Source organism: Pteronotus mesoamericanus, unplaced genomic scaffold (genome assembly GCF_021234165.1).
Source record: "Pteronotus mesoamericanus isolate MK-2021 breed Mesoamerican mustached bat unplaced genomic scaffold, CSHL_Meso_final contig_74, whole genome shotgun sequence".
Taxonomy (NCBI): Eukaryota; Metazoa; Chordata; class Mammalia; order Chiroptera; family Mormoopidae; genus Pteronotus; species Pteronotus mesoamericanus.
In genome coordinates, this window is record NW_026555247.1 from 39,871,693 (window position 1) to 39,898,946 (window position 27,254).

General features: G+C 41.1%; 1 protein-coding gene across 1 annotated transcript in view; it reads left to right on the top strand.

Moving 5' to 3' along the window:
• The window catches only part of DOK6 (docking protein 6), a 228,901-nt gene that overhangs the window by 114,315 nt on the left and 87,332 nt on the right, over positions 1-27,254 (top strand). Inside the window, exon 4 of the mRNA XM_054583889.1 lies at positions 21,528-21,647. Coding sequence (XP_054439864.1) covers positions 21,528-21,647 — 120 coding nt within the window. The remainder of the gene's footprint in view (positions 1-21,527; positions 21,648-27,254) is intronic.

Genomic DNA, 27,254 nt, shown 5'->3' on the forward strand with positions numbered 1-27,254 from the left:
CGATGCCTTATTGATTGTTCTATTCCCTACCACTGGGGGAATAACCAAAGCACAGAATCTAATGTATAAAAGTGACTGAATTAATGCCAGAAGAAAGGAAAAAAGAGGGGAGGAGAGACAGAAATAAAAAATGGTGAATGTCAACAGGGACACAGGAGACGTATTAGCATTATTAATCGGCCAAGGAATAGCTAATTGAGCATCTTAGGCATTATGTTCCTATTTCTTCCCTGTTCTTATGCTAAACCAGAGCAGCCTTATCTTCCCCAAAGTCCTTGGTCCTCTTCTGATGTTTTCATCTGGATCCTGGCCCTGTTAATTGATGACGAGAGACTGTGGCCGGTTTCCCAGGTAACCATAAACACCTTGAGCCAAAGGTCCTTTTCTTCCTGACCCTGTGAACTGGTTTCTCGGATGCCAGCCCGTCTGCTCGGCCTGCGGCATATATCATCGCCGGAGCTGCGTGCAGCGGAGTCCTCGGCAACCACGGCCCGGTGTCTGCATCTCCCTGGCAAGGCCGGACCGCCTCTGCGGGCCCTCAAGCCCTGCGCTCGTCAGGCCCACGGCGCTCTTCCCTTCCTGCCGGCCTGAGAGATGGCTCTCGCCAGACCTGCCCCGAACGTGTCCCCAGGCTGGTACTCCACTCTCTCCCTCCTCAGCTCTCTGTTTTTCCGAGGGGGTTCTCAGACGCCGTTGCAAAGAGAATCTCACCGTCCTCAGGCTTCCTTGGTGGTTTGTGTTCTCCTTTTAAGCCATTTTGCTCTCTTATCTCATGAGAGGCACCATTGCAGGAGAAGAGCGGGGGCCTCCCCAGCTGTTTGCTGAGACACAGAGGAGCTAACATCGAACTGCAGGCGCAGAGAGAGGCAGGGGCCGTGGGGCGGGAGCGGCGGGAGGGGCGGGAGGGGCGGTTGGATGTGGAAGGGCTCCTGGTTTTGTAGAATCATGTCATTTAAACTTTATTAAAGAAAATGGGAGGGTATTTTTCTTTGATGTTATGGCTGACAGACACTATTTTTTTTTTAATTCCAAAAAAAGCATAAAGAAATATTAACCATGTGGCAATCTGACATCTCTTTCAGAATACTTTCCATTACTCTTTCTTAAGTAGTGGACTGACCTGTTTCTAACAATGCCGGCATCCCAGTAACAAAATATAATTGTATGCTCTCCACATCCTTTAACGTATGAATGTTTTTCTGCTTATTTTCCTAAAAATCTGAGTTCAACCTTAATGACCATAAATAGGACGTAATGCTAATGCTTTTCCACAGCCCATTTCCACTTAATCATTGACCAGACTGATTACAAATATTTAACGGAGAAGTGGAACATTTTAATTGCATTTATTTTTTATATTTGAACAATAGCAATAACACCTTAATGCCAACTGTCCACAAATCTGAGCTGATTAATGTTACTGAGTTTGGAGCAACCCCCAGAGTTTTTCATTTAAAATTAAGGCTGGAACAAGGCCAAAACATTTCCATTTTCAAAGAAGCAGATGCTGAAATCGTGATAGTAACTTAAGCTTTTTTAATTATTATTTTTGGGTTTTTTTCACATCTAATATAAGCACTGACTTGGGAGCTAGAGTTTGGCTGCCTATGGTAATTATGTGGCTTGAGAAACTCCACATTGAGAACACTGCTCCAGAATGGTTATTTTAAAACATGGTCTCTTGACTTGAATTTTTTACCACCTTAAAGGTAATGGTGTTTATCTGAATCCTCAAACAAGCAGCACTGCAGAAAACACGAGAAGTGTTCTGCAGAATAATTATCTGAGGAGTGAAGCCACCTTCCTCTCTCCCTCCCCCTGCCACCCTCGCTTAGATTGTGGAGAGCAAAGATGCTGACATATTTTTTTTAATTTCTTTCAGAGCATTTAATAACTGCTAACTTTTTTTATGTTGGAAAATTACAAACTTTTGAAAAGTTGAAGGAATAGAAATAGAAAGGCATACACTTGAACTCAACGATTAGTATTTTGGGATATTTATTCCTCTTTCCCTCTTCCTGTTTCTATTTAACTATGTAATTTTTAACTAAATTCTTGAAAGTATGTTACACACTTTCTGATATCTACCCTATGATATCTACCCTATGTATGTCTATATTTGTCTCTTAATTGAAGAATATTTTTTTCCATAAATATAATGCATTATCACATCCAAGACACTTTATACAAATAAAATAATACATGTTCTTTCCTTGAAACTAACTATATTTTCTATTTTTTATTTTTATTTTTGCTCCAGATTTCATTCAAGAATTAGTCATTGCTTTGGTTGTCACATTTCATCTTTTTTAATTTAGATTTTTTTTTTTGTCTTCCAAGATCCTGATGTTTTGGAAGAGCACAGAAACTTATCTTTTACAGTATCTCCCACCTTGGATTTGTCATGTTTTTCCCTCAGGTTAAACATTTTCAAGAAGTCATGTCACATATTCCTCACAGCCTGATATTAGAAGCTACACAACGTCAATTTGTCCCTTTAAGGGTGTTGTTGAATTTAGTCACATGAATACGGTAGGTTTTGCCAGATTTCCCTATTGTAAAAGTAGCCGTTTTTATTTGTAAGTAGTAAGATTTTTCTCACAAACATTAGCTCAGTAGATTAAGAATATATCGATGGTCATTGCCTGAAACAAATATCACATCGATAATTGGAAAACAGAGGCCCTATCATGACATCCATTGTCAGGAAACCTCGGTGGATTAGTCTCCCTCATCATTGTGTGTGTGTGTGTGTATCTTTTTTTATTATTTTCTGATTTGAGCATCAGTCTGTACTCATGCATTCTTTTTATACACGTGGTGTTATGAACCATTACTCTTATTCTTTTTAATTGAAGATTTTCATTGAAGTAATTGTATGTTCATATATAGTTGTAAGAAATAACAGAGAGATCGCAATGGCAACATTTTGCAAAGTTAATAGTATAACATAACCACCAGGATGCTGACGTTAAAATTCACCGATCAGATTTTTCCAACCTTGCTTTCACTCACTTGCGTGTGAGTGTGTGTAAGTGCATGCGCATGTGTGTTCCCTCTGCACTTTATGGCTTGGGTAGGTTTGTCTTGTACCCACCACCACAGTCAAGAAACCCCAACACCACAGGGGTTTCCTGTTGCCTTTTTATAGCCACACCCAACTCCATCTCATCCCCCCACTCCTGTCCCTAACCCTCGGTATCTGTCCTCCCTTTCGAAAATCACGTCCTTTCATAATGTTCTATAAATGGCGTCATACAACATGCAATCCTTTGGGTTTGTCCTTTTTCACTCAACATGATTCCCTCGACTGTACCTTGCTGCAGTCCTATAACAGGTGGAATGAAGCATCCGTCGATAGTCTGTCTTTTTTATGGCTGAGTGTGCCATGGCGTGGCTTTATCAGTGCGTTTCGCCATTCGCCCCCGGAAGGACATACGGTTTGTTTCCAGGGTGGGACTTTCATATGTAAAGCTGCTGTATATATTCATGTACAGATTTCATATGGACATAAGTTTTCATTTATTGTGAATAAGGACAAGGGAAAAGGTCAATTGACTCGGGTGGTCAATGTTAAGTTCACATGGTGGATGCTTGTGTAGTTTTACAAGTGTTGACATGTGTTCCCAGGTGCCTTCAGTGTTTCACATTCCCACCAGCAGTGTATAGGTCATCAGGGTTTTTGTATCCTTGTCATTTACTCTTGTGATTTTTCTTTCTAATTATAGCCCTTCTGATAGGAGTGTAGTGATATCTTATCGTGGTCTTAAAATTTGTGTTTCCTTAATGAGGGATGTTGAACGTATTCTCATGTACTTATTTGTCATCCATATATGGTCTTTATTTAAATGTCTGTTCATGTCTTTTGACCATTTTTCAATTGGAATTTTAAAAACCTTTTTACTATTGAGTTCTGAGAGTTTTGTGAACATACTCTAGATATTAGTACTTTATTAGATAGGTGGTTTTTAGTTATTCTTTCCAAGATGATAGCTTGTATTTTTATCCACCTGACATGGACTTTTACAGAGTAAAGATTTTAAATTTTGAAGAGATCCCATTTATTAATGTTTCCTTTTATGAGTCATGCTTTTGGTTTCAAGTCTAAGAACTCGTCGCCTACTCTCCCTTCCTCAAGACTTTTATCTCACTTTTTAAGCATTTTTGTAGCTTTACTCTCCACACCAAAGTCCACGATCCATGTTGAGCTAACTTCCACGCGAGGCGTGGGGCTGGCTTGGCTGAACCTTCCTCGCCTGCGGATGTCCGTTTGGTCCCGCACCATTTATCGAAAAGGCTCTCCTTCCCCCATTGAATTGCTTGGGTACATGTATCAAAAATCATTTGGGCATACTTGTGCGTGTCTATTTCTGGATTTTCTATTCTGGTTCCTTGGTCTACATCTCTCTCTCTTGCCAAGACCACCCCAAGAATTACTGCAGCTATATCATAAGCCTTAATGCTGTGATTCCTCCCACTGTGATATTCTTTCTCAAGACTGTTTTATCTATTCACAACCTGCTGATACTCATGCTGGTGGCTGTGTCTTCAGCAATCAGGTCTTTCTTTTCTCTGACCCAGGAGTTCTTGTCACCTGTCAAAATGCATGAAAGGGTAACAAGTGCAATTGTTCCTTCATGATTCTTGAGGCATGTTTCCCTTTCTTAGAAAACATGAAATTAATGCTTTGGCAGGGCCAATGTTAAAATGGTGTTTGAAACTTTTCATTTAGAATTAGTGACAGACTTAGGGAAAGTTGCAGACCTCACGCAGTGAGCTCCTGTGCCCCTCTCCCCAAGTTCCTCCCAGGGATGACAGTTTACTAAGCACACCCCCAGGCCCAGGAATTTAATGTGGGCACTGTGTGTGTGTGTGTAGATCTCAAAGTCGCTCTATCACGTGAGTAGGTTTGTGTAATCACTGCTGAGGTGTGGACACAGCACTGTCCCTCCTGCCAGGACACATCGATGGTTCACCCTGGTCGTCACTCACTACCCTCCCGGCTGCTGGTTCTACTTAGTCTTAAAATCCAGAGTCTTACTAAAGTATAACGAGGAATTGACCATTTTTCAAATTTCCCCAGTTCTCTCTCTGTACGTAGGTTGTGATTTTCTCAATTCTGAGCAAGTTTTAGTTTTCTCAGGTGTGTATTAGTCCCATTCCATTGTTTTTCTTCTTCAGGGCTCCAGTGATACATATTTTAAGTGTTTTCCGTATTTGCACAACTATATCTTTTTTCTGTCTCTGTTTCAGGATTTGACATTCGATATTAGATGTTTGCTTTAGCATGTCTGCAATTACCATGTTTAGGTGCTTAACACAGATACAGGGATTCTGTTAGAGTTTCCTCTGCTTTCTGGTTATTTTCTAAGAAAATAATTCCTACCCACTGAGATATTGGTCTCTTTTCTTGAATGCCTTCCCTCAGTAGCTCCGTATTTCTTGGAAGCCACACAGGGGAGAGCAGGGATAAGGTGACCGCTGGCTCACTGTAACTCTTCCCTGGCTGTGCGGTCCCCGGAGGAAAGCGGACGGCTGGGTGTCTGCTCACGTCAGCTCCCTGTGCTTCTTCGGGGACGTCGTTTTGTGCTGCTTGTTTACTCCTTTTTCTGTGCCCCCAAACCTGGACGAGCCACTCCCCTCTCCCAGGGGACAGGTTCTCAAGAGACTCGACTCTCAGTCCTACAACCGCTCAAGCCCTTCCCTTCTGATTCCCCAGAGACAGGGTTCTGCCCCTCACGTTCCCAACACTCTGGTTCCTGAGTCTCCCTTGTAGTGGGACCCCACCCCCCCACAGCAGTGAAAGGACCAGGATTCCCCATCATGGAACAGAGGCTACCAAATACTCGCCTAGGTTTAGAGTCATTGCGGAGCTCAGCATCTCTTTTTTCTCCCTTTTGTTGTTAAAAAGTACTTTCAAAATTTACCCTTCACCTTTATTGCACACACCTAGGAAGGGCAACTACAGTCACGTCCACGTTTCGTTAACATCTTAGTTCCCTGCAATCATTTACCGTCATAGTTAAGGTGACTATTAAAAAGAAGGATTCAAATGTTATTGTGCTCAATTTCAGAATATTTGTAAGTTAGGTGCAAACCAAGACTACAATGTATTTGTTTCTGACAAAACAAAGAAATAAAAGGGTCTGTTTTCTTTCTCTTTTCCATTGAAGGATGGAAAGGATGTATATTCCCTATCCATGATTGAGAGTTATCTAAGTGGCCTTTTACCAGGAAAGTTAAAAACCATAATAAATCTCTTTATTAATAAAATAATAAAATTCTTACTAATCTCTGTAGAGTAAGGACTAGAATTAGAAGATGTGAAGGTGTGAAATCATGTGCATGGAAGAGCCCCCGCTGGCTGGTGGGCAGAACTTCAGTGTCCGCGATTCAATGGCCCCGAAGCCTCGCACTGCCTTTGGCTGAGAACAGGACCTGGCCTGCCTGTGCCCCGAGTTTACAGAACATAATCATAACAGCCCCCTGTTGCCATCTGCAGTAAAATAACTCTTTGTGCAATTAGAAACGGTAGTAAAGTATTTGTTATTGATCGATTCCTATGCAGAAAGTCAAATCCCTGGCCAAGTTCTGATGTTTTTTAAAAAGAAATCTATAAATTAAGAGCAAGAACGTGAGCTGAATCACACCCAGGAGGAGGAGAGAGAGACATGGTATGTACTATCAAACACATAACCCCACTGGATATGATATTATTAGAGCATGACATTCAGATGGTTTGTTCTTGAGTCCCAGTCATTTCTTGGAAAGAAAGTCTCCTGGCCTCCTCTTACGATCCATACAATGTCTCCTCTAAGGAGTCTGTGGCTCTGTTCTTCTCAAAGGAAGGACACATGCAAACGCAAGGCTCATCTAATTAGAGAAAAGAAAGATAGTAAATTTATGTTCACTTAAGAAGTAGTCGCAACACAGACTTTTCACAAAGCCTTTTTTCTACAATGAAAATTTTCCAAGAGAAATAATTCATGACTACAATAAGCTCCTTGTCAGAGGTCTGAAAACTGATGCCTTTTATTGTATGGACCAAATTTGTACAGATCCATGGTAATAATGAGAAAAGGGGTCTGTTGGTTTGGGACATGAAGTTTCACTGCCAGAGGTTTCCAGCCTCTCTTAGGATGAAGAAATTGAAGTTGTCAGACACAATAGATATTCTCAGAGTTTCATTTATGTTGCTGTGAGAAAATTTTTCTGTGTAACTGCTTTTTCAAAATAGTTGAGTCATGACAAACTCTATGATTGTATAATTAGAAAATGCAAAAAATCAATTGAAAATGGATTTGAATTAATGAGTTCAGTAAAGTGGTTTGATAAAAGATCAATATACAGAAATTAATGACTTACAAGGAAGCGATAGATATCTAGATAAGGTAATGGAAACAAATGACTTTATTTCCAGTGACAAAGATTCCCATAAAATTCCCAGGAGTAAACAATTTGAGAAATGTGCAAGACCCACATAAATATATAAATCATTACAGCATACAAAAGATGTCAGATCTTGCTATATTCGTCTATTTATGGAATGTAATTCCAATAATTAGACCTTTTTTAAAAAATAGAAGTTGGCCACTAATTCTCTAACAGATCTCTCCTGGGACATTTCTTTGGAAAATCCCCTACATGAAGCATGGGCATCAGGTTGCCAGTTTATAAGTAGCAGGGGTCCCAAAGGCTGAGTCCCAGGTAGAAAGAAGAGGTCCTGAAGGGAAAACTGAGAAGAGCTGCAAGCAGTCTTGTAGGACTGGGAAGAAAAAAATCAAGTTTAGAAAGCTGCCGAGACATCCAGGACTTGAGGAACCAAGACCCTGGAGAGAAGGAAGCATGGAGAACTGAGCCTGGCATTTGATTCTGCTTTGCTTCACAAGGTACTTACTGTTGAGCAGGAACCACTAAGGGGCTGAGAAGCCGTACTGACAGTTATGGCCAAGAGCTTCATGATACTAGGAGTCCAGTTTGGATTTCAGCGTGTGCCAAGCAAAAGGGACTCGGGAAATATCCGAGCTCCTGGTGGGATCCTGAAGGGCTATACCCCAGAAATAAGGACAAATTGAATATAATCTAGTACTGTCAAAAACAGAAACCCAGATTTGAATCATCTGAGTCCCAGACTGGATAATGTGGATTAAGTCTCTAGCTACTAGCAAAAAGCTGAACTGAACCCTCTCTAGACAAAGCTAACGTCACTCAGATCCTCAAGTTGTCTCTATACTGTTTCATATATACTTTCCAGCATCGAATCAAGTGTCAGGAATCACACCCAGAAAAGGAGCTAAGAGAAAAAATAGTCAATAGAAACAGGACGATCACTTATTCAATGTCGGAGTTAAGCAGCATACCAACTCGAGACTTAAAATATGAAAGACAAGGGGGAAAACTTCAGCAGAGAATTGGAACCTATAAAAAGGAATCAAATGGAAATTCTGGGAAACATTACAAATGAAATCAGAATTAAATGAATTTAATAAATGTAGTCAGTAAAAACACAATGCATGTTTTTTAAAAATAAAAACAGCCACGGAATACATTAGTAAACTAAAAAATAAGTCACTAGAAATATCCAGATTTCACATACACGCACACAGTTGTAAACATCACCAGGTTAGGAAACATGATTTCAATGCTGCGTCAACATGAAGTAGGGGCTGTGGACTTGAATTCTTTGCATAAAATCTGGCTCCACAAGTGTTCTCTCCTTCCTGGGGAAAGGAAGAACACAACTTGACTTGATGTCCTGAGGAACAAGGAGCAGGTCACAGAGGTTGCGGAGAACAATCATCCAAGCGAAGGCTCGCCACACACGTGAATGCAACGTACAAACAAGAAACTCTTTGCATAAGGAAAGAATCCAGGGTGCTAGTGAACTCAAAATTCCTCCAGAATCGCTCACTGCTGTAGGGCTTTGAAGGTGGCAAGCTGGAAATTGTTTCCTTAAGCGGCTTCAGGAGTCCCAGACTTGCGAGATTTCCAGAGGAGAGAAAATCTTTCCAAAGATGAAGTTACAATAAAACAGTACAAACCACGTGAATACATCACAATGAGATAAAGTCATCTGGTTTTTAAAAGGGCAAATTGGCACCCCAGAGTGGCAAAAATAGTAAAAGTTTTAAAAGAATAAAGGAACAGTGCTCACGGTTAACTCACTCCGAAACTCGTGATGAATGCCAAAACCAAAGAGAAGCATTTTCTCTTGTGGGGCCACGTTGTGACTCATATAAGGTCTAGCAAGCACCACGAATCCTGAGCAAGCGCTGGGCACTGAAACATTGTTTTCTTATCAAAAGGCTACGAGTACTGGGTTTGATGAGTTCTGAAGCCAACAAGTACTGAGGTATGACTGTAACTATACTTGAAATAAATATAAGAAAGAAATAGACATTTTATATTAACAAATTATATGCAAAATATACCACTAGAACTTCTAAATATTGTTAAAGCCTTTGAAATGGAAAGGATTCATAAAATTAAACTATTTGAGAATATTACTAGTTAATTAGAAGATGAATCTGACAATATCAAGAATACAGCACAAAATATGAAGAAATAAAAATAATATGTTAAAAATATCCTAAAAGTGAAGAAAAGACATTTTCTTTTAGGGTTACATCAAGCCAACATGTAGACACATATGTGAATGTGCAAAATTACATATAAAACAGCCCCAGAGAAAACCGACTACTTTCAGAAAGAAATGACAGATGAACAGATGACTCAATATTGGCAACAGTAAGTAGAAGACATTAGAAAAATATTTTCAAAATCCTGGAGAAAAATAGCATTCAAAATAAATTGTCATTCAAGGGCAGAAGTAGAAAGACAGTTTCAGAAATACAAAAATAAGGAAGTGTATTAACCTAAGCCATCACAGAACAAAGTGCTAAAAATACATTCTCTAGGAAGAAGGACACTGAAACCAGAAGGGAGCGGGTGCCAGTGATGAGGTGCTCTCGGACGTGGTGCATGGTGAGCACGCTGTGCAACGCAGGGGGAAGTGCTCTCCCTGCCCGCGCCTCGGTGTCCCCCCGTCAAATGAAAATAAAAGTGCTAATAGCACGTAACATCCTCATGGACAGCAAACAAGTCAATACTTGCAAAGCGCTGATACGTAAGTACAAGGGATAGTGACTAAAATACAGGTAAATAGGTTGTTAAATTTGAGGTAATATTGATATAAAATGCTAAGAAGAATAATTATTTAAGATTTTTAAGAATAATAGACTTAAAAGAAGGTGCAAATAAAACATTGGAAAATAACATTGTATAAAGGTGAGAGGACATTGCTCAAGTAGTTTAAGGTCATCCTATTGTTTGCTGACGCATGGAGAAGGGGGAAACAAACACGGCGCGGTCCCCGCCATAGACCAGTGCGGCCTCCAGCTCAGCGGTAGGAGCATAACTGGGAACTTGTAAGAAATGCAAGTCCTCAGGCCCCGCCTCAGACCTGCTGAGTGAGACGCTGAAGACAGGGCTCCACGTGTGAGCTTGAACAAGCTCTCCGGGTGATTGTAAGGCCCAGGAAAGCCGGAGCCCTTCTGCTGGAGAAGAGAGCAAAGAAAGATGTGAGAAAAGTAAGTCACAGCAAGCAGAAAACACAAACTGGTCAATAAAAATCCAAATAAATATAAATACCTACATTTTTTTAAAGAGATCTTACATTGGACTAAAAATAATCTAGGTCCATACTTCTTACAAGATGTGTGCACACAGCAGTAAGGACCCAGAGTGACAGAGAGTAAAGGGAGGGGAAAGGATGAACCCCGTGTGGTAGACCCGCGATTTCAACCAGAGCACCACAGGAATTCCTAAAACATGTAGTACCTGACCATTACTCAGGGGCACTGACCTCTTTTCCCTTCGACTGGAAATGAAAAATGACGACAGCCAACACAATAGTCGTCTGGTGTGAATACAGCAAAAGTCCACCAATATGTTCTGTCAGATCTGCAAAAAATTCATTTTCTGGTGTGCCACGGAATCTTAGCGATTAGTTTATGTGTGCCACGAGATGAGAAGGGTTCAAAGTCGCTGAGGTGGTGGTGCCTGTTTCCAACTACGCCCACTGCGCTCTGTTAGAGTATTGGACCTTCTCCTCTGAGAGCTTGCCTTTCATCCCCGTCCCACCTGGAGGAACCCCGGGGCAGAGCTGGAGCTGACCTGCACCCAGCAAGGTCGAGAGCAAGAAACACATACTTGTGTATAGCAATCCTCTGAGGTTGCGGGGCTGCTCCTCACCACAGCACAGTCTAAGCCAAAGTTGGTTGGTACGATGTAGTAAGATTTTTGAGGCTAAAACATTTATTAGAAATAGTCTAACAGTCCTCATCCCTTCCACACCTAATAAATAGTTTCAAAACAGAAGCCATGGGTGGATAACAGTGTAAGGGGGAATTTGGCCACATCGATATCTGGGAGAAGTAACAAGTCTGCCAACAGAGGGGAGATGTTGACCTGCACCTCTTAGAACTCTGCAGGCAGCCCTGGAGCCCCGAGGTCAGAATCAACCCGCGTCTTCCTCTGGGAGCGAGCAGCGGCCCTTGGCTGCGGGTGACGGCTGGCCTTCGCGGGTGACGGCCGGCCTTCACGGGCTGTCTGTGGGACTCGGGCCTCAGCTCCGCCGTCCATACAGTTAGGAAACAGACAGAGACGAGCTCACCGTGTCGGTGGGAGGTGAGCACGCGTTAACGCAGGCAACGTGAAACCCCGAGGACAATGTCTGCCACGGTAAATATTTTACAAATACTATCGTTTTAATGTTTGGAACAAGGATAAGAACGACGACTACAGTTACCATTGCTGTCATTATGACAGAACACCTATAGCCATGTCAGAACCAGACAGAAAAGACACTGCGGTCAGAAGTTTCCTCTATCTATCTGTCTTCCTGATCAGAACAGACGGGTCACACAGTTTCCTCCGCTTAGCGCCCAAGATCTCCAGGGGAAGCTCTCTGTATTCTCCCATATGTCTTATAAATGGAAACAGATCTTTTTTTTTTTTTAACTTGTGTCTTTTTCCCAATATTCCTGAATACTGCACAAGTAAATATATAGAGCGAAGCTCAAAAAGCTTAATTTTCGCACATTTAACTTTCCTTCTCCAATAGGGAAAAAAGGTAATTGTCAACTGGGTTTCTCATAGTTCAAGGGTCTTGGCGTTCCTGGTGGACACTTAAGGCAGCTAGAAAGATAGCCTGCGTCTCATAATTAAGCACTAGCCGTTAACAGACCGGGATGGCACAGGCTGGCGCTGAGGAGGTTGACATGGTTTTGTCTTCAGGGGGATGATTTTTCTACTCTGCACATTTGAAAACACATTAAACCCAATCCAAGCAGTGGGGTAGAAAATGTGAGTACTTAACCCCTGGCTCTATGGGGTTGCTGCTAAAGCCCAGGGAGACAGGGGCTCCCAGCAGCCCGAACACCTGCTGCTCCATCTGCTCACCTCCGGGGTCCACGTGCACTTGCTTTTCTCTCTGCTCTGCTCAGAACCAGCTGGTAGCACTCTAGCCTTTCCTGCTATACAGGTGACATTAAAGGGTGATCAGCAACATCCAAGTGCTGTCCTCTAATGGGCGCACAAACCATTGGAAAAAAGTATCCAGTGTCTTTAAGAAAGAGATGAATTGAGCAGGAAGGCAGGAAAAGGACGCTGCGTGCTTCGTTTCACGCAAGAAGATACTGACCTAGTAATGTATTGTGTGTTTCTGCACACTGTATTTCTCTGTGTGTTTACTGAGGAATTAATTCCCTGAGAAACTGGACATTACTCACAGGGACTGGTGGAATTTCACCCATCAAGCAACCTGCGATGGAGTCAAGGGCACAATGAAGGTGATAAAATCAGGAGAGCAAGAACGTGTTGGGCAGGTGTCTTAAAACCATAATGCCTTTTGGAGTGTCTGAAAAAAATGGCTAAAGAGGACCTTAATCTTAATGGACCTGTCATTGTTTGCTAAGATGTTATGTCTCTGAACACTGAATAAATGCTGGATTTTCAATACTGGTAGACAAGCAATCCAAAATCCTGGTGTTTCGGTGCAAGCAGTCAACTAGAGAACCACTGCCTCTCCTGAGGCACGTGATGGGGGCGTCGCAGCTCTGCAAGGGGACGAGGCCTGTTCTCCGCCACGTTTCACTTACGCGCAGCAGCGGTTCTGAAGTCAGAAGCAAACATGTCGCTGGCCGCCAGGGCCCCAACTTCCTTCCCAAAGGCCACTTGTCACTCTTTCCACATGGTTTATGAGCTCCTGAAACAGACACCGTGCCTGGTGGCCAGGAAGAGGCACAAGGTTTTCATATTTGGGGACACAGACTTCAGTCGGTGCCCAAATGTGTATGTTCCTTTTTATACTGAGAGGAGTGGAATGCGAATGTCTCTGTAGGTTTATTCAAATAAAAGTTAATGGCTGTGAAATTCCCACTCCCTGTAAGTTTTGAGTCTAAGATACAAACCTCTGGAGGCTGGCCACTTCTCTCACTGTTTCATTACAGTGTGCTAAGGCAGAGTGCTGACTATGTTCCCGTATCGGTCTTAACGCCATCACTAAAATCATTTTATGTTTCTCTCCCCAATGATACAATCATCAGGACTAAAATTTTCTGAACGGTTCCTCCACCACCTACATTGGACACACTTTGGAGTGTTCATACTTTCCTGAGAAGCAAGACCTTCTTCTTCCTTTTTCTTATGGAGACATTCTTACTAACCTACACTTGGTATCGGTTGCAAATTCAGCTGAGAAGAGAACAGATACAGAAAGTTTTAAGAGGTGGAATAGCACTTTGAACTTTATTCAATTATGTTTATAAGTACTTAATTAAGGAGCAAAAAAAAAAAACCCAAAAAACAAAAAACAGGAAGCAATGGTCGGCATGTCCCGAATACGACATTGAGGTTTGACAGACACAGGTACCTTGCTCAGCAGCACCTGTGGACCATGGTTCAGGTCCTTCCCACGACAGTCTGCAGTAAGAGTTCAAGGTTCCTTTATGTGTAGTTATCAGAATAATTGCTCTAAAATTCAGCTCACTCTTGTCAGAGAATATCAAAATGTAACATGATTAATGATCACCTGGTCAATTCGGGTCATCCTGCCTAAAGCATCAATTGGGTTGTCCTACCTAAAACAATTGTATATCAAAACTTTAATTTACTGAAATGATTTTGAAAACTGAATACAAACACAAAAAGCTTAAATAAAATGTGAGGTGTGGACTGTCACCCCTAATGGTAAATACTCATTACAAATGTATTCTTCCTTGTCTGTCTGAATCAGAAAGCTGAATTGCACCCACACAGTGCCCACTCTAAAAAGCTATGCTTCAGGGCTTAGCACAGAAACAAACAGTGGTCAAAACCCATAAGTATTTTGCTTCAGGAGCTAATCTTTATTTTCTTCTATCGTTTCTGTTTCTCCCATAGTTCTGTCTTAAGACTCTAACATTTTAATCAGGATATACATTTCTCTCAGACCCATCTAGAACTCTTGCTCCTAATATAGTGTACTGCTTTCTTTACTTCATTTCTTAAAAAGAGGGCTCTTTCCTTGAAAATGTTGTTCTCCTACTCTAACTATGTTCTCTAAATTATAGATTCTTTCTCTTTTGTTTATTCGGGTATTTTATCTTAACGCCTTTGTTGTGAGATGGGTATCATCTTTGAACAAATAGAAAATTTTTGAACACTGTTTCATATTGACCCATTTTAACCAAATCAAATCTTGCATGATTGCCATTGGGACTTTTCCTAGTCAGTTTGGAAGTCTGTATTTTAGGAAGAAAATCAGCTGTGACCTATAAATAAGCAACAGAGTAATGATGTGAAGATTAATCTCTTGTGCCACGCCAATGCAACACTACCCCACAGCCAACTCTATGACGATCCAACAGCCCCGCTGAATTTATTGCTGCAGAACTGATCTTCGGGCCAAGTTAAAATAGTCACTTTCATAGAAACATTTACTTCTCAGGGACAAATGAATTTAAGCAATAGGATGGATCCAGTTTTCAAGGTGACATTTTTCATCTTAGTTCCAAAGCCTACGAAGAAAACCAAAGGGAGCCTTTTGGAGCCATTCCCAAGCCATTCAGAAATGATTTCATGCTGTCTCCTTGGAACAGTGTTTTCGTTCTCAAGTGTCTTAAAAAATAGTCCAGTTATTAATAAAAACGAGGAGACGAAGGACAACTTCTACCTGCAGATTTTGCTAAACAATGTGTCACCCATAGGGACATAATTAACAACTGGAATGGAACCAGCCAAATTCTTGGTTCCAGGGAAGTCCCTAGACCGTAATGTATTCTGAGACAATTTTGCATTCACCTCATCCTGCGAGTTTTATTTTAAGATTCTCCAAGAGAAATTAGAATCACAAGTCATTTAAGCACAGGAAGTCCCTTTGACTGAAAATCCATCTGGAATATGAAAACCAGTCCTATGAGAGACAGTAGTCATGGGTCCATGTGTGATCTTCAGGTTGATTATGATAGTGCACACACACGGTGCAACATGCCAATTGGGAAAAAAATCTAAGAAATTCTGCAGATGTATAGTTCTAAGAAGACCTGGGGAATTCTGCTACCTTTTTTATTCCAAGAAACAGTAATATGTTTTACACCAACTGCAAAACATACCTTACTATTGGACAATAATTCACTCAAGTTTTGTCTCGTAACTTCCCTGTATTCTTATATATAATCTCTTGAAGCCTGTTAGTAGTTTTTAAAATTTTTTTATCCTCACCCAAGGACATATTGTCATTGCTTTTAAAGAGGGAGGAAGGGAGGAAAAGCAACATCGATGTCAGAGAGAAACATCGATTTGTCGCCCCCCATAGTCGCCCAGACCAGGGACTGAACCTGCAACCTAGGTACATGCCCTGACCAGGAATCAAACCTGCAACCTTCGTTACAAGACAATGCTCCAACCGACTGAGCCACACCAGCCAGGGTCCCCTTAGTAATTTCAAAAAAAAAAAAAATTGTATCATATGTATATGCTATGTGTTAAGGACATTTTTTAACACAAGAATATTTCACTTTTGATCAGAAGGGGATGAAGGAGTGTGGAGCGGAAGAGGGTCCCTCTTTAAGAGGTCCTGAAGGGGCCCCACCCCCACCCCCAGGCCCTGGTGTGGGTCAGGTGGGCTCCAGCCGCTGGCCTCCTGCTCTTCTCTGCTGACCCTGCCAACATTCAGCACCATAGTCTATCCAGAACTTTCTTTTTAAAAATACATTTTATTTATTATGCTATTACAATTGTCCCAGTTTTTCCTCCTCTGCCCCCCTCTACCCAGTACCTCCTACTCCCTCCAGCAATTCCCACACCTTAGTTCATGTGCATGGGTCATGGATATAAGTTCTTTGGCTTCTCCATTTCCTATACTGTTCTTAACATCCCCCTGTCTATTCTGTACCTAGCAATTTGTACTTCTTAATTCCTGCACCTCTTCCCCCATTCTCCCCTCCCCCCGCAACTGATAACCCTCCATATGATCTCCGTATCCATGATTCTGTTCCTGTATCCAGAACTTTCTACAGCTGGGGCCTCCTCTCCAGCCCTCACCCACCAGGCAGCCCTCTTTTAGCCACAGACGCCCGCTGTGAGCAGCAGAGTTACCACCTCCACTTAAATGGGGAGGAATAGAGACTCCAAACCACCCAGCCTGTGACCGCTCCCCAAATTATCTATACTTGGTCCTAGGATTTGTCTTGAATTTTGTAATCATTTACTCATTCCACAAATTAGTTTCCATATCCAGGGGCTGTGAGGAGGTCTAGAGTGACTAAATGGGGTAGGTCTCCAGCACTCAAATATCTTAAATATAATTGGTTGGGAAGAGCAGACAAGTAACTCAGTGGCACGCGGGGTCTATGATAACATGATTTACAGAGAACTGTGGGAAAGCGGAGGAGGGACGTCAACCCTAAGCAGGGGTCTGAGGGGGTTACACTGAGGAGGTCCCGTTTGAAACCAGTTTTGAAGGGTTATTCAGTGTGAGAGAAAGTGGAAGGGAGCCAAAGCAGGCCCTGTGGGGAGAGGGAATACACGTATTTTCTGCCTAGACAAAAAACCTAAAAGCTCCCCCATCTCAAAACTGACCACTCTTACCAGTTTGACTTCATCGGGAAAAGTTCTCTGTTTCCTGCTAAACGGAGACACGGTTCCCCATCTTTGCTGAAGCAAGCGTTTAGGTTGTAATTGGTTCCTTGTCCCCCTACAAAGAAAGTGAGAAAAAAAAAAGAAAAGTCGTAAAATATCAGCAAAGGCCAGTGAAGCAACCAGAAGGTGCCAACCTTCAAGGGTGAAAAAATCATCAAAATGGTGTATATTTTCATAACTCTATCAGTTTCAAATAAAAATAAGAGACATCTCTGCATTCTTTAAGGAATAGTGCTCATGAGGAGATATTTTCTTCACTTTCCAGCAAAGCATGCATTTAAGAAGATTTTAATAAATATAAAAACACCATTTATCACCGAATAATAACAAATCTACACAGATGAATTTGGTATACTTAAGAATTGCTGTGTTTGCTGAAGATGAAACAAGATGATTTTATCTACATTTTTCCCAGATTATTAACAAAAGCTAAATCCAGTGAGGACTAAATATAAGAATTTATCGTCTGTGCACAAAACTAGTCTTGTCTGCCTCTTACAATAAATTAACACAGAACTGGTCCCGTGCTGTTTTTAACTCTGCTGTATGATTCTGACTGATAGCTTGTTTTCTCTTATATGTGATGAAAAATTGTTCACTGTTCTTAATATGGCCTATTTGGGGTCATTTAACTTTCATCTTATTATCCTAAGGTCTACATTTAGTGATGGACACAGAACTTGAATGTAACCATTTATCCAGTGGGCATTTATTAAGGGTCCTCTCTATAATGGCCCCTTCGGACTCAAGGGGATGTAGCCACGCTCTCCCCAGAATGTGGTGACGGAGGGATGGAGCTATTCGCTCTTGAGTCTGTTTCTGTTTTGCTCTACTTCTTCTGATCATCCTTTTCCCTACAATCACTAAAGCCATTTGTTCCATAATTCACTCATTTAGTTTACTCTCTCTCCTGCACTTGCCTTGTTCCTTCCAGGTTTCTCTTCATTTTTCTTTTGGAAGTTAGTGAATTTCTTCACTTAACCAATTCTACACCCAATGAAAGCATTATTTGGGTTTCTGTCCTAGAGAAAAAGTCATTTACCTAAATTAAGAATTTGGTCATAGAGGCAAGCTATTTAGAAAAAAAAATCTTAATGAAAAAAGCACTTCTATCACGAAGAGAAAAACATAGCAAATATTGTTGCACATTTTATACCTTTATTTCTCCATGAAGATGTTTAATTATTCATACACTATGTTTACACTAAGATAGAAGTTTGAAAGATAAAGCAAAAAACAAAAGGCACATAGTTTTGGGAAAATAGTTAAAATGCAATGGGTTCAGCTTATTGCATTTGTATTGAATCTCATTCTTGTAAGAAAAAAAACATGGAAAAGTGAAAGATAGAAGATAATTCAGAGGAAATCACTAGTTAAATAATGACGGGATGAAATAAATTAACAGACAAAAAATTAAAGGACTTTAATACTTAGAGTTTGCCTGTGAGAGAACAAATCAAAGGCATAATGATAATGATTTGAAGGATGAATCAGAAACAGATTAAAAACCAAAATCTTCTATAACACTCAAACAAATTCAAGTCTTCTGCAGCAACACTGTTAGATCCAGTCTGCAGATTATGAAGGTTAATAGTTTTGAGATGAAGGTTTCGGGATGATCTAATTGAACAAAACATGACAGATCCTGCTGAGAAGGACAGACTGCTGCCTGCGTCTCAGGCTTCGGTACCGAACGTGGCACCATCCACAGCTCTTCGCGGGAGGCCCGTCTTACTGTCCCGGACAGGCCTTCCCAGCTGCGTCCTCGCCCCGCTTCCCCGGCCCTGCCTGATTCCACACACACTCACAAATACCCCTACACTAACACGCACACTCCTCCTCACAAACACCATCACACTCAGGTACACTGCTACCCACTGGTGCACCACACGCACACGGACACACATGGATGCGCGCACTCATGCAGATGCAGACACACTGATGCGCACACATGCAAACGCCCTCACCTTCTTGCTGCTTGCCCTGCAGGTGCGTGGTCAGAGTCTTTCTGTGCGGCGGCCCTTTGGCCCTCACGCCCCACTTTACCTGGCTGAGCCCTCCGGAGCATCGCGCAGCAGCCCCACCTGCCACCCACCTAGACCCCAAGATTATTGAGAACAGAAACTGTATTCTTTCCTACAACCTCCTCCTAGCAGATTGTGTGGCTCAGAGCCATGCAGATGAGACGTTAATTAAATGCGCCTTTACTGGTGATTTTAAGTTGAATGATTTAATTGGGAGTCCTAAAAAATATTCAAAACACTAAAATGTAAAAAGACAGCATAGAGCCATGTTCTCCCTTAGCAGACATGTCAAGCTTTTCTCTAGATACAGTAAATTGGCTTCGGATGCTGATTTGTTGTTAGAAAAGCTTTCGAAACTTTTATAAGTTTTCTCAAGCAGACTCATATATCTAATGAAAGTTGTTCTCAATATATACTGCTGTTGCTCCTGTAAATTTTTTCTGTGAAGGCTGACATTCCCTGGGGTCCTCAACAACTGCCCATTCATTTCATCGGGGCCCTGGTGTGTGGGAAGGATTACTTTCTAGGTTTCTGAGACAACAGCCCCGCAGCGAAATCCAGCCTCTGGCTCCACGTGAGTGAGGGACCAGGTTCATGCAAGAATCTTCTCGTCCTTGACTCGCGTAGATGGTGCGCCTCCCACTACCGAGAGGGCGGCCCCTGAAATATGCAAACAGGTCCTTCAATAAAGAAAACACCCTTGGCGATCAGAACAGGGGAACTACTGTTTTCATTACCTTGCGGGAGGCTGCGTGCTCTTTTCTTGATTTTCTGACACTATTTGAGGGTCTCAATATAACTGAAAATGAATGACAAATTTGCCCTGACATCCCATTGGCCAAGCCTATTTTTGATGCTAAGGCAACCTGACTGGCACAGGGAGAAAACATTCCCCAAGCTCAGTGGTGTCAGCCGTGCAGCCGAGCGTTGGTATTTAAGTTCACTGAGTCAAGAAGACCTGTCACAGGTGACTTTTTATGGGGAGTTTAAAATGCCAAGGCAAAGGTTGGCATGTCATCCACGGAGAGCAAGAAATGATCTGAAGGAAATCTTATTAAACTGTTCTGGTGTAGATTTATGCTTCTTGGGAAAGTCAGACATTTCTCTGGGCAGGTGTCGCTGGAGAGTTCTTAACTCATTCCAGGGAGGGGTTTGGGGGAGCATAGCTCAAAATTTTAGACCTCATAGTCTTTTTCCGATCACTGCGCACCCAGAATCGCTAGGAAGCCTGGGTTCCGATTTGGTCTTCGCACTGACCAATGGTAAGGATATGCCATGGGACCCAGGTAGGAATCCAGCCCTGAGCCACCTCACCTACACAAGGCTTCTATTAGAATCAAACTGACTTGTGTCTGTGAGAGTGTCAGTCACTACAAGACTTCATGTTGATATCAGAGAGTCTAACGTCTCAAGCAAAGAAAAAAACTTGATAACATAAAGAAGATGAAGTGTCCCTGGCCGGCTAGTTTAGTTGGTTAGAGCATCATCCCGATATGCCAAGGTTGCAGATTCTATCCCCCATCAGGACACATACGAGAAGCAACCAATGAATGCATACAAAGTGGAACAACAAATCATTCTCTCTCTCTTTCTCTCTCTCTCTCTCATCTTTCTCTCTCAAAACAAAATCAATCAATAAATAATTAAAATATATCTAAAAAATAAAGAATCTGAGATGTTACAGAACTAAAAAGAGTGAATCTAATCAGTGTCTTAGATAATTGGCATTTGCTAAAGAGGAATCATACTTTTAATAGTCTATCCCAAATTTTTTTTTTTTTAAGTAAAGAGATCTCACTTCTGATGTTTATAGGGAAAAAAACAAACTGTCACAATTTCCTGCTGAACTATGACCCATTGACATTCAGACTGAATTCAGGCCAGAACTTCAACCCACACAAACCTGTCACATTTAGCAAAACATTCCCTTGCTTAATCTAGTCTGACACTTTCAACTATTTATTATATATTTTCCTTTTATATTTAACTAATTTTTCTAAGGAATTTCCCTTCAAACATCAAATCAATCTAAAATATACCAGATGGGAAACAAACATGCCATTTGTTATTATTTGTGAATAAGTTGACATACGTTGAAATAATTTAAAATCATCTTAAAATATAATGTCAAGCAACGGGAAATGATTGTTGGGTTTTTGTTGTTGTTGTTGTTGTTGTTTTTACTTCTTGAATATAGCTCCTTGGTTTTCTGGGGGGAGACTTTTAATGTTGACTGATTCCCCGGCGCCAGGGGCCAGGAAGCACCCCTCCCCTCTACCCCTGCACAGCACTGCCTGACGCCGACGATGTGGTCTGTTTCAGAGCTGGAGGCCGAGGAGTGGTGCAAGCATCTCTGCATGGAGTGTCTGGGGACCAGGCTGAATGACATCACCCTTGGGGAGCCTGACCTTCTGGCGGCAGGTGTGCAGCGAGAACAGAATGGTAAGTGGCAGTGGCCTTCTGTCACTGTGAAGTCCGCTCATAGTCATAGGGCTCAAAGGCTGAAAAGGATGGAGCCCAGGAATGTTTCAGACCAGTCATGTTTCAAAGAAAATAAACTGATCGAGCTGAGCTGTTTAAGAGATTTAGCCAAGATTGCATAGCAACTAGAGCCTCCTGACTTCTTCCTTTGTGGCATGGCTATTTATCTAAACAAATAACTAATAACTTAACTCGCCATATATAAGGTTTTGAATGTACAACATTCTTACATTTTTTTTCCTTTGAGAATTCTGGGATGTTAGAGTCTATAGTAATAAATTTGGCTTATCATGTCATTTATCAATTGGTTTTAGGGAATTTGGCTAATTCCCTAAATGAATGCCTTAGCTTAGAATGCTATAACAAAAATACCATAGACTGGGTGGTTTGGACAAAAAGAATTTGTTTCTCACCGTTCTAGAGGCTAGAAGTCCAAGACTAAGGTGCCAGGAGGGTTGGCCTTTTTTGGCTTATAACCACCTTCCTGCTGTGATCCCACGTGACTGAGAGAGAGCGCGCACGCTCTAGTGTTTCTTCTTACAGGGGCACTAATCCCATTACAAGAGCCCCACCCTTATGACCCCTTCTGAATTTATTTCCAAAGACTCCACCTTCAAATACTATCACTTCGGAGGGTTAGTGCCTCAATATTATGAATTTGGGTAGGGGTGAGGAGGCGGTATAGGTAACAGTACAGCGGATGCAATCTCAGGATGTATAAAATTGAGGTTCATGTGACACCCAGAGGTTACTTCCTAAGTTCACTTCCTACACTGTCCTGTAATTTAACAGGCATCTCTGGTATCTCTCAAGGATTTATGTTGCAGGCCCCCGACTAGCATCTGTAAATAATGAAATCAGAGCAATGAAATGAAACTCCTTTTTCTCCATTTTTAAAAAATAATTGCCATCACCACCAGGTGATCTAGTGGCATGAAAATAGAAACGTTTCAACGTTGCTAATTTTGGATGGCTAGTGTTTGAAAAGGTCGACAATATCTATTGGCAAAGCTTGGCACTGGTTATTACAGAGACATTCTGGAATGATGTGTGGTTTATCACTTAGGCAGAACAGGTAGATGTGCACCACAGTAGCACTTGTTGGTTATGATCTGGTCATGACTAATAGTGTTCTAAGAACCATCACTGTCTCGTAGTCCATTCAAAAGCATTACCTTCTCTTTGTTGCTAAACTGAAAAGCAAGTTTTCTGCACTAATTGATCATGAACACCCACGGGCTCCAAACACTGCCAGCGCTGATAGTTCTCAGGTCATGGAGGCGGCTCCGTGGCTCCTTTCCTCGCTGCCTCTTTCTCTTGCAGCTTCCCATCTACTCTCTTGACTCTCAGTCCTCGGTGCAGAGTCCACGGCCATGCTGTTCAATAGGCTGCTCACTTTAAGAAAAAGAAAAAGAAAAAAACGGTTTCTGATACTATTTGTCAAGAACAACAGAAAAGAAATGCGAAGAATGCCACGAAATGAGGCCTCTGAGAGGTGGCATTATTGTACGGCTGTTCAGGGTGAACTGTGCGCTTTTATTTTAATTTGGGAGTTGGATGTGATTTCCATCCAAATGGATAATACACTCCTTTGAGTTATTATAATTTTTGTATCTAACTTGGTAATAACGTCAAAGTCATTTGCCTAGCATATAAAGGGAATTTTTAAATATAATTTGTGCAGGATAGGACAAACACAGAATTCAATGCCAGGGCTACGTCAAAGGCACCAGCCAATGCGGCCTGGCCTGCCAAGTCATGGTCGGGGCCACAAGGGAAACGCAGGCCCCTCCCCGCAGACCCCCCTCACAGACGAGTTCCTCGCTTCTAGTTTCAGCTTTCTCACTGCAGCGGGAGAACGAACTAATACGTTCATGGGGCTTCGATGGTGGTGAAGTGAGATCATGTGACATAAAGATGAACTCTCATGCTTCGCTCAATTGAAACAACGCAAGTGTCTTTAAACATAAGTAAACACAAAGAAATCAAAAAATGCTTCCTGAATACACTTGAGAGGAGACCTGAAATGTCGAAGCTGCCCTTTTATGACTGCCAGTCACCATTCCAGAATCTTCAAGCACAGCACGTCTTAAAATCCTCCCTGCTGCATGCTTGAAGTCATTAATATGTACAAATTGGAATGAATCTTTTATGAAATATTTGTCATTACAGTTTTTTCCTTAAAGCATTTTAGTATTAAAATATATAATTGACTCTTCATCAGAAATATTATTTTACTATTTTATTAATAATCTGCTTGGGTTTCATTTAAAATGTCTCCTGCACAATGAGGTACACGTGTGCAGAACTGATGTAATAAATCACACGATGGTGGCTCAGGGTGATCTACTGGCACCCTATCATTATGGAAAGACTCACTGTTCAGCCGTGACCACCGCATTTTTTTGACATTGAAATTGCTATTTTTTTTCTGCCATGTCTCTGACTCTTCAGACAACTTGATCTTATTTACTCAGAGACTAGCTAAGAAGGAACATTTGTGCAAATAATTTTTAAAGGGGTAATATGTGTTGCTGAAATATAAGTAGCTATTGATTAGTTTTTTGCTATAATCATTTTTTTCTGACATTCTCAGTTACTTTTATATTGACAGACTCTCACATGGTACAGGGAAAAATTAAGCAAACACAAGCACACACACACACAGGCTTAGTCTTCAGATAACACTGCCACAACAAAGTGTGTATTATGTACACATTTTAAACTTTAAATTCTTACAACCTCCAGAATCTTCCCATCTTTCAGTAGTATTTAAGATAGCCTACAGTAACCTTAGAATCATAGTTACAATCATGATTATTTATAAAGGATTAACAAGATAGAACACCAATTCTAGGAAAGAAGTATTCCATATTAAATATTAATAGGGAAAGTAGCATCATAACCAGAAAGCAACTCATGTGTAGGAACTTCCTGCAGTGATAGTTAGAAGGGGACTCAGAGCGTATGTCCAGTTTGAAACTGGTGCAAGTGATCACCATCTGGAAGAAAGTGGAAGAGAGGCCTCAGATTGCCATCTGGTTCATGCCGAGTCAGAGCTGAGGGTTTGGTGCTGTCTAGGACCTGGTGTCTCCGCAAGCGAATGAACCAGAGTTGGCAGGAATTCCTACTTTTAGCCTAAAAGTGATTATAGCCTTTCTTCAGAACCAAAGCAGCATTCCCATGTGGCTTCTCAACTATTTACCTGGGTTCCAGCAAACACAGAAGCTGGAAGAGACCAGGAAGTTTCTCCCTTTGGAGCCTTCTAGAGAGCTCAGCCCCAGCAACGCCTCAGTTTCAGACTTCAGGCTTCCAGAGCCAGAGATACTAAATTTCTGTTGTTTGAAGCCACCCAGTTTTTAAAAAACAACATGCATTTATGGAAACAGCTCTCAAAACCCTAGGAGTAAAGAGGACTTTCTCAAAACTGATGAAGTGCATCAATGAAAAATAGCACTCTAAAAATAGCATTCTTGAAGGTAAAATACTGAATGCTATCCTCATATGACTGGAAATAAGCAAAGATATCCTCTCCACTTCTATTCAATATTCTGTTCTACTTAAAGTCCTAATTTGTGTAATATGACAAGAAAAAAAATAAAAATTAGTAAAAAAAAAAGAATAAGCCAGGATTGTGTACCTGGAAAATCCTAAGCAATTTATAAGAAAACAACTAAAACTAAGTAAATTCAGAGATGTTGTAAAATAAAAAGTTAACATGCAAAAATGTGTGCATATGTATGTTATGTGTTATAATATATATATTTATACACATTAGCAATAAGCAAAAACATTTGCAAAATGAAATATAAAAACATCATGTATGACATCATCGAAAAATCATATACTCAGAGATTAAATTATATAAAGTATAATTTATCATACTTTAACCCTAACCATATATAACCCTACCTCTGCCCTGAAAAGTAAATATCACTGAGAGAAATTAAGAGAGGGCTAAATAAATGAAGGTGCAAACCAGGTTCATGGTTGCAGTATTCAATATAGTTCAGAAACGGTGAATCCAGAATCAAGATAATGGCTGAAGAGCTCATTGCCCCTTTTTCTTTTGCTTATTCCCACTCCCTGGTTGGTGGTTTTGCTTCCTGTCAGAAACCCCCCCTCGGATCCTCTGCTTCCTGCTGCAGCGACGTGCCCCACTTTCCTCCACCCGCCAGGCTCCACCTCATCACTGTCCTTGATCCATTTAGTCTCAGGAGCTGAGAAAGGAAGGCACTGGTCCTTCTCGGGGCTGATGACCCAGCCAGTCTCCCACACGTAGCCTGGGGTTTCACTGTTCCTTTTCCCGGGCCATTTCTCCTGAGTCTACTACCCTTTCTTGCCAGACCTTGTCCAATTCAATTTGACTGAATCTTGTTTAGTAGTTCCCTGGAGACCATGCTTGTGGCTGTGACTCTAACCCTGTGTCCCGGCCTTGGGAGACACAGTCTATTCCACTGGATCTCTTAATGCAGTCCTGGTGTAAAAATGTTCTTGTAAATCTAACTGCAGATTCAGTAATAGTAAGCATCTTTGTGGGACATTAGTTTAATAAATATTCTACCTTGTTACTGTTTTGGCCATTTAAAACAAAATTATATTTTCTCATATATCAGCCACTATGTGAACCGAAGTTTTACCAAAATATAATTTTTATGGACAATATGTTTGGAATAATTTTGCTCTAGAATTCTATAGTTTAAATGTGTGAATATATTTTAGTCTAATGTATTTTTACATAACCCTTCAAAAATTTATGTATTCACACATTCAGCAGTCTTCCCAACCCTTCATATTATTAGAATTGTTATTCATGTTTTAGAATATTATCTCTGTTTAGAGCACTATGTCTTCAACTTGTTTTAGATACATGGATCTGTGTTGTTTAGTGCTCCTTAACAGTGTTTTTTGTTGTTGTTGTTGATTATCTTAAAAGAAAGTAATTGGAACATACATATCTCAATGAATTGTGCACTGTCATATACCTCCTTTCTTCCTATGCCTCTCTTCCTTCTTTTGTCCCATTGGCATATCTTGCCAAATAGTCATGAGTCAACTAAGATGAGATTAATTTATCTGAGCAGAAATAAGAGAACAGTTTTGAATGAAAGTGCTGTTCTCCTGGAACATAGCATCACTTTTCAGAAGCATTCCTCATGGTTTCTCTTATGCTACTACTTCTTGGCAACATTCTAAGATGAATTTCACAGATCAACAGTTCTCCAGGTGTAGCCCCCATTGCCTCGGCAGCTCTGTTCCCCGGGAACAGTGGAAATATAAATTGTTTGACCCCAGCCTAGACCTACCTACAATATCAAAGACTGCAGCAGGTGAGGATACCCAGCCCTCTTTGTTTGAACAAACGCTTTAGATAATTTTGATGCGCAGAAAACCCGAAACCTGGTTCTCTGGGTAATAAAAACAAAATAGAGTTCATAAATAAGAAAGTGACATGATTAGAGAAATGTTTAAAAGAGAGTTCTGATAAAATTATTTCACAAAAATAAATGAAAGTCATTTTATTTATTTAACATAAAAGTCATTTTAGCAGAGCCAGTTTTAACTATG